The sequence below is a fragment of the Gossypium arboreum genome, chromosome 12 (assembly GCF_025698485.1).
Source record: "Gossypium arboreum isolate Shixiya-1 chromosome 12, ASM2569848v2, whole genome shotgun sequence".
Lineage (NCBI taxonomy): Eukaryota > Viridiplantae > Streptophyta > Magnoliopsida > Malvales > Malvaceae > Gossypium > Gossypium arboreum.
The window spans coordinates 119,309,870-119,320,676 of NC_069081.1; the positions used below are offsets into that span (position 1 = coordinate 119,309,870).

The following is a 10,807-nucleotide window of genomic DNA, read 5'->3' on the forward strand; positions in this document are numbered from 1 at the left end:
GAGCAATTATAGTCAGATTTGCAATAAACCTTTTAACATGAATCAACCTTTCACTTAAAGTAATGTTTGATTTGGGTTCAAAATAGAAGGATAAAGCTTTTATTTAGGTATGAAAAGGAATAGGGGCTTTTTAAATAAAGTGATAAAGTTGAGGGGCTTTTAAGTATTTTAGATAAAAATATTTATTTAATATTTAATATTTAAAATTTAAAATTTTTATAGGACTGGCATTTTATCAATTACTAAAAGTTTAAAATTTAAAATATAAAATGAATGATAAATGTTGAAAAATAAAAGATGGCAATTATGAAAATTTTGAATTAAATAAAATGAGATAGACATATTACTCTCCTGACTCATATTCTACATCACCCATTCCTTCTTCTTCTTATTGTAGGATTTAAGAGAGAAAAGAATAATTTTAGTGTTTTTTTAAAGAATTTTGTTAAGAGATTTTCGATTAGTTTGACACGAGTTTGCTTGGAGTCGATGAAATTTGTTATTGGAGTTAAAAATAAAGTTTTAAAATTTTGACGGGTTAAAGGTAAAACTTTTGTTTTAAAAAGGCTTAAATTATATATAAGGTTTATATTTTGGTTATTTAATTTAAAAAATTATAAAATAATTATTGAATTATTTGAAAATTTTCATATATAGTTTTTTATTTGTATCATTTGTATTGTATCACATGAAAATTCTCTTCACTTTCTCTTCTATTGTTTATTTTTTTATGAAACAATTTTAAATATCACAAATCTATAAATATTTTAATGACTTTAATATTTTTTAATATTTTATTAATTATTTTATAATTTTTAAAATTTAGGAGTCGAATTTATTAATAATTTAATTATTTGAGAATAGTATACGGTATACCCATCATTTTATTCTCTTTTTAACAGATTATGCTTTGTTGTATTATTATCAGAGAAGTAAATACCGGTGCCGGCCGGTACGTCTCGTAGCAGTAGTAAAATGAAACCTTAGGTTGTACTTCCCGTTCCGGTTAATTTTCCGGCCGTACTGGCGAGTTTGGTTCTATTTCGGCTGTACCGCCCGAAATGCTGAAACTTGAATATTTTGTCGGTGGTTTGAGGGTTTCTCGTATGGCTTTAAAAAAGAAATAATAAAGATGAAGATTTGGGTTGTGAATGGAATCAATAAGTTGAATGAAATGGGAACCTGTTTGCTGGGTTTTGTTCGCTAATCTATGAGGTAATGTAATATGAGAAAAGGGAATGGTGGTAAAGGGCCAGGTTGAAGGAGTGAGAAGCTGATTGTGATGGTTCATTTTTGGGGTTATATAGCAGGTAGTAACTGGTCTTTTTGGAACGAGAATGGGGAGAAAGTTTTGTGGTTATCAACGACAAACCACATAGCTGGATTTTATTTTCTCTTTTTACAAATTTCTATTGCTTTTATCTACAGTTGATATGGTTTCTCTATAAATATTGATTGTTGTTATGTAGTTTTGGCGGAATTCTGGGATTTAGGTTTAAAGAAGTTAATACTTGAAATAGATAGTATTAAAGTTATCAAAGTTATCAAAGTCATCTGAGCAAATGAAAATGAACAATTTTTTTTAGTTGTGGAGCATACCATTAAAGACCTTCTTAAACGTTCATGAATAATCTGCATTAAACATGTGTTTAGAGAAGGAAATAACATTGGGGAAGAATTGACAAAAATACAGTTTGGTTTTAATGGAGACTCACTGCCATAATTTTGTATTACTGTCTTGGAAATTTAATATTATATTTGTAATTGATATATATTAAAATCTTTGAAAATAATGATATATACTAATATTAATATTAATAAAAATAATACGTACATCATTACTGAGCAATATATTTTGATAGTAATTTGAAAAAGGAAAAAGATATATTTGAAAATCATTTTTGGGAGAACTGAATGAATCCACGCGCTTAAATATGCGGCGGCGGCTAAATTTGGAGCGGTGCATCACAAAAGTAAGAAGAGTATTCACGTGGACCCTAATTTGTCCTAATCCAACAATTAATATATAATAATCCAAGTTACAAAAAATTAGTAGAAATTGTATTTTATGAATGAAAAAAAAAAAGCATTAACCGAATTTATTCCTCATTTAATGATTCAATCTTAAATTTGATGGTGGTCGTAGGGGCCACGTCAAGGGACTTAGTAGGGGTTTGTCCCTAAAATTAAAATTTTTAGCTACGGGCCACGTTAAGAATTTTCTTTTTACAAATCCAAATTAACTTAGAAATTTTACAAATTCACATTTTTATATTTTTAGGCAAGTCATCTATATTAATTTGTAACTTTAAATTTTAGAGGGATTAAAACATAAATTATCCATTTTATGGTGTCAAAGACCCTATTTGCCCTCTCTAGTGTTGCTCTTATTTGTGGCCCTTTAAAATTTATAAAGTTTTAAATTAGTACATAGTAAAATTATACTTTAATCCCATAAGATAATAACACTTTGATTTAGCTCAAAAAAGTCTAAATATATAAGCTATTAAGATGGTAAAATTACATTTTACCTCAAAAAATGATAAACCTTAATTTCAACCTAATTTTTTTTAGCTTCACCTCTACGTAGTCCAATGTAATTATCAAATATCAAAAATGTCTCAAACAGAAGGACATATAATATAATAACAAATTAACATAACATAATTATATTATGACATAATTTTTTTCATACCGAATCAAGTTATTTATTCGGAAAGAATGATTACATCAATAGGATTTGAATCTTGATTATTGGGGTACGGACAAATGGCTTAATCACTACTCTCTAGCAGGTAATAAGTTTAGGCTTTTTAGCAAACTGGCCCCTAAAGTAGAGCTAATTCCCAAAAATATCCTCAAAGTTTTTTTAGTCAAAAGTGAATCTTAAACTATCAATTTTATCCTTCCTTACACAAAAAACAATATAAACTAATAAAAACGTGACATATAGCACCTTTTTTATTGGATGCCGAACATTTTTTGATAAAAAATTTAAGGACCACTTCTAACAAAAAGAATACTTTAAGGAAAAATTTGAACATTGGGTATAATTTAGAGGTCAATTTACTAATAATGCCAAAAAATTATCACTACATCTTTCTTGCCATTTCCAATCCTTCCAATTCAATTTCCCCTTGGGTTTTTTTTTTTACGGGATAGAGCAACCTTTATTCTTTGAATTTGGTAAATTTTCTCAATTTGATCCTTGAACTTTTTTTTATTCAAATTACTCCCTAAATTTGGAATTTATTAAACAATTTTTTGGGAAAAAAATGACTAAATTGTCACAAATTAACAAGTCGATAAAGACATGAACCAAGAATGACCAAATCCACAACTTATAATATAAAAATTAATAGTAGTATTAGAGGTAAAAGTACCATGGAGACCTCTATATTGTGAGTCAGATTACATTTTGCCCCATGTACTCAAAAAATAGGCAAAATTGTATCTATACATTAAATCAAATAGCAAACCTGTCCTTTCTATTAAAAAAATTCATTCATTTCTACTATTAAAAATTGACGTGGTTAATGTATAAGGACTAGTTTTTAACAGTAAAAATGAATGAAATTTTTAACAAATGAACCAATTTACTCTTTGATCTAACATACAGGGACTAGTTTGACTATTTTTCATGTAGATGGAACAAATACAATCTGAATCCTAATATAAAGGTCTTTATGATACTTTTGTCTAGTGTTGATATAGTGTACAACAATAGAGGAGTAATGAGGAAAGGAGAGTGATTGCTACTGGGGCCGGTTCATCTAATTAGGTGGAAAGCCGAAGGTTATGAAGGGTGCTAGTGAAGAAAACATAAAGGTTTAGAGCTAAGAGTGTGTTGACAGAGTGTAGATTTAGTATTCTTGAAGAGTCGATCATTTCTTCATCATTTCGTGATGCTTGGTAATCCAAAGACTTTATATTTCCAATGAAAACTAGACCATCTGTTGTCCAGGTAGTCATCCCAAGAAGGTGAATTCACATGTGACCTCTAGACTTGTTGGTGGTAAATTTACTATTCAAATGTCTTTTAAGCTTGCCACGTGTCCTAATACGGATAAAGATATAACACCTAACATTTAAACATTTAATTTTAATGAATTGCTAGATTTTCCTCCACATTCGAGATGATATGCTCGCTTTTCATTTTTCCCATCAACATGGGAAATTAAAATCGGATTATCGATTTATTAGAGATTAGGGTTTATTGGAATTAGGATAACGTGGCTTGTTGGCTATCTCTTAAAAAAAAGACCATTCCTTGGTTTAAATTATTAAGTATATTTTGACCCTAATATTGATAGTAAATGGATTAAAAAATGTGGTTATTGTTTATCAAACAAAACAATGTGTAAGAAAATTATTGAAAATAGGAATTTCTAAATCCCATAAATCATAATTAAATATGTCACATATCCCCCAACAAAATAAATATTTATTATATGATAATTAAATGAAATTCAACAAAATATTATTACAATAATTAAATAAATATTTATAGTTTGAAGCCAGTTTCAGAATGATGGAGTGAAGAGCTTTAGCCTTTCTGGATAAGGGAACAAATATTAGTTGTCACCTATTTTCAACACAAGTCAACTGGCAGAGTAAAAGATTTTAAAAGACCACACGTGTTTTATAAAGGTGAAATGAGTCGAAATTAAATTATATATTTTTAAGATAGTAAAAGTAAAATTTTATTATTTAATAGTTTATATTTTTATAATTTTAAATAATTAAATTAATTTTTTATTTTGAGAAGTTAAAGTATAATTTTATCGTATATTAATTAAAATTTTAAAATTATAAAAAACTAAACATGAAAATTTTTATTTTAAAAGAGGTTGAAGCCTCCGATAACTCCCTTGACTCCACCTAATTATGTCTAAAAACATGTATAAAAGATTCATTTTTAATTTTTTATATTATTATACTTTACCTTCTAAATATAAAATTTTAATTTAATCCTTAAAATTTTAAAAATATATAAAATAATAAATTTATATTTTAACTCTAATAAAAATATATAATTTAATTTCCATCCCTTTGAAATTATTTTTACTTTGCTCGTCTCTAAGCCTCCACGTATGGACACCTAGCAATGGATATATAAGACCATTAAGATTAGAATCTCTCAGAAACCAAAAAAAAAAAAAAAACACTAAATTATTAAGACTCCATTTCCTAGAAACCCAGAATCTCCCAAAACTGCTAAAAACCTCTTGACGATTCCTTACACAACCACCATCCATGGCCGTAAGAATGAAGAGTAACAAGCCAGCTTGAGAATGATAGAGCTAAATGCTTTACCCTTTGTTGCTCACTCAGAGTCGGCCAAGAGAACAAATATTGGTTATCATCTATATAGCACAAGAGTCAACCGCCATGCAAACTAGAAGACCCTGAAAAGACTTGTTCAAGCTCACGACGCCCGTTATAACTCAGTCTCTAAAACTCTATATATGGATACCTGGCAATGAGTATATAAGACTGCCAACAACATTAGAATCTCTCAGAAATTAGAAAAAAAAACACTAAAATATTGAGACTCACTTCCTCAAGAACCAGAACTCACAAAACCTCTTAACGACTCTCCGCACTTAAGTGCAATTCCCTCTTGCCAAGTAAGAGGTATTCAAGGAATAAAATGTACCATTGTTTTGGTGTTACATCTCTTTGCCAACACCACTTTAATGGAAAACCTCAATTTTTTGTTGGAATTCATTTGCAGAGATTAGTGAAATGAAAGCAGAATCTTTGAAATGGTGTTTGTCCACAAGGTCATGTGAACTTTTTGGTGAAAACCAAAAAGAGGTCGTTTTCAAACAACAAATGAGATATCTTTCATGTTCTTACACCTTTAGGATATATAACTTTACAACCTATGAACAACAAATTGAAGTTACAATGATATTCCACTGCTGGCAATTTGATAAGGGGGACAAGTGGTTCCGTTCCTTTTTCTTCTTTAATGAATTCAACCCTACCATTTTCCAAATATTCTTTTAGAAAAGTCTGGAATTGAATTATAAATATGTGAGAAATTAAAATTGAATTATAAATTTATATTTTCATCATTTCTGAAAAGATCAAATTGATTTTTTTAAAGGAATCCAAAACGTAATTTTACTATATTGTAATTTTCCTATTATCGAAACCACCGTCTACACTAACAATCGAGAACTTCGGAGAATTAGCATTTATGATTATTTTGATGCCACGCCATATTATATTTGTTGATGTCTTTTGAGGGCTACACCTGAAATTGACTGGTCGGAAATGGTAAGCTAGACCCGGAACCTAGGTGTCGCCCCTACAAAGTACACAAAAGTTTTAAATGTGTTCCAAGAAAAGAGTAGACAGGATAATCGGAGTAAGAGCTATTCATGAACTCTTCGGCACATGATCATTGATTGGTTGTCTAAGTGCACTAACTTATATAGTAAAAAATATCATCAAAATTCTTGTAATAGGAATCTTTACCCTTTTACACAAAATGTGGACAAACTATTTCTTACATGTTAAAGAAAAGAATAAGTTAATCTGTTAAAAATTTCATTCATTTTTTCTATTAAAAATCAATCCTTGTACATCAATATAAGATACATATAATACATCACATACCTCTGTCTGATTATTTCATCAACCTCACCAGTTTTTAACACTACAAATGGATAAAAATTTAACAAAAAAAGGCCAATTTGTCCATTTCTTGAATAAAAGTGACAAAATACATCTTGGCTCAGTACAAGGCTTCCATTATACTTTCACCTTCCTATCTGACCTGCTTAGTGATCAATTTGTTGACTCTACGTCTTCGAATTAGGCAATTTTTTATCCTCAATTAGTATATAAAAACAAGTAAAATGGAAGTATAATTTCATAATCCAAAATTTACAGAATCATAAGATAAGTATTGAAGACTGTTCAAAAAGGAAAAGCTTCTGACAAAGACCTGAAGCTCAGAAAATTAAATTGTACAAAAGGCAATTACTTCACTTTGGGGGGTATCGGTTGTGAAATAATTACCAATACTTTTGTTCAATCCTATATATGAGCCAAGTTCAACTGCTACCATTAGATATATTTTAACTACATATTCAAACTGTTTCAAAAAGAACAAAACCAACCTCGGCAGAAAACTCAAACGGTGCTCGGTATTAGAAGCTCCCCAAACCTGCAACAAAAAACATAACGAGATGGAACGAAACCGCATTTTTATGAACACACACTTCATGATAAACCTTTAGACCCGGGAAGTTCAATCCATTGAAGTTGGATTTCCACTTCACCGCACTCCACGTTTCTCAATCGGAGGCAAATGTCTTGCACAACCTTCCTGTCGACCAAAGTGATGGCACTCTCCTCGGACAGGCAGTTGGTCCTGCAAGGTTGCACTCTGGCTATCGTGGTTCCATTCGGGATATCATCCACATCCACTTTCAAGGCTTCTATGTACGGCCTGATGTCAATCTCTGCATTTCCCATTTTATCATCCTTGCTAAAAGTGTCATGGTCATAAACTGTCTGGAGTCGTGCAGAACATAAAAATACTGTGAATGACACTAATGGCAGAAATGGCCTTGTACGTTAAAATGACAAAAGAAAAAAACATGATCATAGCACTAATAGAGAGAGCAAGAAGATTTGAGAGTAGATATGAGCCGACAAATTCACAATACTTAAAAAATAATTACTAATAAGAAAATTCTAAGCATTCCATTGGCTTTATTTGATTTTCTTGCCAGCACGAATATTAGTATCAGTAGGAAATTAAAAGTAAATGAAAAACAAACAAATAATAAAAAACTGGGCTAGAAGCACATTGAGTTACGCTTGTTCTTTCTTGTTTTGTTTACTTTTGTTCATTAAACCGATGCTAAGTGAACCAATCATGCATGCAGGCAAATAATCTATTATTTAAGCCAATTTTGCCGTCTATCATCAATGTGAAAATTGGCAGAAGGGCAACTACACAAGAAACCACTAAAACAGCAAAATGCTAGTATAGTTCCTCGATGGTTAAACAACTAGAAAAAGAAATTTGGTATCAGCATATATTGCCATTAATTACAGTTTTGGCAGTTTTCACTAATAACATCTCTGCAAAGAACAGACATTAACCCACCCAAGGAAAAAAAATAATGAAATAGCATTAGCATCATTAAGAAAGCAAACGGCAATTTAAGCATATAAACAATGAGTCGATCAAAAACTTATATTAAAGATTAATAGAGAATCAGCAACTGAGATGAACCAAAAATGAGTTTCATATTTTAATGAAGTAATAGAATCAAAATCAACAGAACATGAGCTATCTTGCAATATAAAGATAAAGGTTTAGCATATCTAATAGGGGAAAATGAAATACATATACACGCATTGTGCAAATTCCTAATTACTAGTTGAAACCATAAATGTTTTTCTAATATATATAGGTAACAAGCATCGTTATGCATCGGAAAAAAATTGGTTCCAATGAAAATCTAGAAGCTATAGAACATTGGGAATGGTTATCTAGGAAAAGAAGCAGCTTCAGAATCTAAGCACAGAATGTTCTCCTATATGATCCGAGTGTTGGTTTATCAAACCACATTTCTGTTATGCACTCCATCGATATGGTAACTAGTAGTTGAAAACTTACCAGTTTTATTGGAGTACTAGGATCTGTTATGGAAAGAGTTAAATCCTCATTCCACTCAGGATTAACATCCTTCTTTATTACACGAGTCTTCAATTTCTGCAAGCAATAGTTACACACGAAAAAAATTAGAACTGAGCAAGTTGCTCGAAAATGACTCCAAAAACAAAAAAGGGTGAAAAATGGGAATTACGATATCATGTTCAGGCTGCACGGTCCAAGTAAGACTAAAGGGAATTACGGTATAAAAGCAAATGAGGGCTTCTCGATTCAAGATTGTTCGATGAAAAGAATGAATACCGTAGATGATCTTAATACAATAAATAATTTTACATGGTTAAAAAAATTATAAATTGTTACCTTCAATCTAATGACTAACATCGAATTTTCCAAGATTATTACTGATTTTAAAGTGAGATTCAATGTGAAAGTCAACTGGATGAATTAGGGCTTTACCAAAAAAAGATTTTTAAAAATCTTTGAGATTCATCAATCAAAAGAACCCTATTTTCACCTTATTAATTTCCATACATTCAATAATCAAATTCAGCCAAAGAAGAAAAGAATCTAAACCATATAAAAACACTAAAATTCCTTCTTCTTTTTTTTTAAATTTAAACATTTCTAGTTGCTTTTGAGTTCTGAATTTTGATAAAAACCCAAAATTCTAAAGCTCTTAGGAGGCAATTCGTAGCAACAAAGTGATTTTCATCATAAAATAACATATAGTTTCACCAAAAAAAAAAGGATTTCCCTGCAAATTAATTACTGATTACAAATAAATAAAAACGGACCTGTTTATCCAATTTAACAACAACGTAAGGATCGCTGCTTCGAACATCACGAACGGCGAGGTTAACGCCCCGTTTAATCCGAATCCGAAGAAGGCCCAATAAGTTATCCATCAACGATGAGCTCTTCGTTTTTTCTGAGCCTGGAGAATCAGCCATGTCTTTTTTGTCTCCCTTTTGTATTTATACGCAAAAGAAAGAAGAGTTCTTTTCCCCTAGTTTTAACTTTACCAAACCAAAATTCAAAATAAATAAAATATTAAATTTACATTTAAGTTTTATTATTATAATTTAAGGGTAAACTACTTAGTTAGTCATCCAATTTTCATAAGTTTTCATTTTAGGTACTGAAAATAAAACAATTTCATTTTAAGCACCACCGTTAAAATCTATTTTTTTTTGGTCAGGTTAGACAATGTTATTTTATACTTATTTTAGTCACCTAAGTTTTTCCTTATAAAAATCGAGGTAATTTTATGTAAAACACGAGTTTTCCACTTTTAATAGGAAAAACGAAAATTACTTCACAAAATAAAATAAAGGAAGTTAAAAATATAAAATGAGTGACTAAAATAAAAATTTACTAAAGTTGAGTGATTAAAATGAACATTGAATTAGCGGTAGGTGACCAAAATGAAAATGTTCGTTAACGATAATGCTTAATTTTTATTTTTTATTTTTACTTTTGGAGCCTAAAATGAAAACTTATGAAAGTTGAATGACCAAGTATAGAATTTACCCTCATTTAATTTGAGCTAATTTCACGAGAAGATAAGTTTTAAATTGATTTCCAACTTCCAAATATTTCAATTGAGTTCTCAAAATATTAGTATCAAATCAATATGGATATTCCATTAGCTTAGTTATCATCTACAATGATCAACACCAACTCAAACCTAATGTGAATCAATTTGTAAATATGTGTAAACTTATTGAAAAAAAATTGGGATCTCGAGAACCAAAGGTAAAAATTTTGTTTTAAAAGGGGCTTAAATTGAATACCTTGTAACTAAAAGAGACTAAAGTTGATAATATACCATTTAGTTAAGGGGACAAAGGTCCCTTCCCGCCCCTTAAACTAAATATGCTTCACATAAAATCCAAACCATTATTTAGCACATAAATTGACAACTAGGTTAATTGAAAGACCCAAATTAATACAATAACAATACTTTGAGAACTCAATTAAAATGTTTTAAATTTAGGGACTAATTATAAATATAAGCAAAAGTTTGGGACTAATTAAAAAATAGAAGGTACCTGATCTCTCTTGGTTGAGAGAAACTTTCTTTTGGAAAGTGTGGGAGTTTTATTTAAGCTATAAGAAAAGTGTAGGACGGAAACGCGGAGAGATGCTGTGGGACCCAGG

General features: G+C 30.0%; 1 protein-coding gene across 1 annotated transcript; it reads right to left on the minus strand.

Moving 5' to 3' along the window:
• Nucleotides 1-6,884: 6,884 nt before the first annotated feature.
• LOC108476892 (protein C2-DOMAIN ABA-RELATED 4-like) lies at nucleotides 6,885-10,807 on the minus strand. Its single transcript, XM_017779258.2, has 4 exons — nucleotides 10,699-10,807; nucleotides 9,442-9,663; nucleotides 8,651-8,746; nucleotides 6,885-7,533 (listed from the first exon to the last, which is right to left on the minus strand). Exons 2-4 carry the CDS (start codon nucleotides 9,595-9,597, stop codon nucleotides 7,240-7,242), a joined length of 546 nt encoding a protein of 181 aa, XP_017634747.1. The 5' UTR covers nucleotides 9,598-9,663; nucleotides 10,699-10,807; the 3' UTR covers nucleotides 6,885-7,239.

Bases quoted from the DNA above. Each gene is read 5' to 3' on its own strand.
- LOC108476892 (XM_017779258.2), bottom strand. From the start codon at position 9,597: ATGGCTGATTCTCCAGGCTCAGAAAAAACGAAGAGCTCATCGTTGATG. The intron at 8,747-9,441 runs GTCCGTTTTTAT...TATTGCTTGCAG, and splicing joins TTGTTAAATTGGATAAACAG to AAATTGAAGACTCGTGTAAT. The intron at 7,534-8,650 runs GTAAGTTTTCAA...GCACGACTCCAG, and splicing joins CTAGTACTCCAATAAAACTG to ACAGTTTATGACCATGACAC.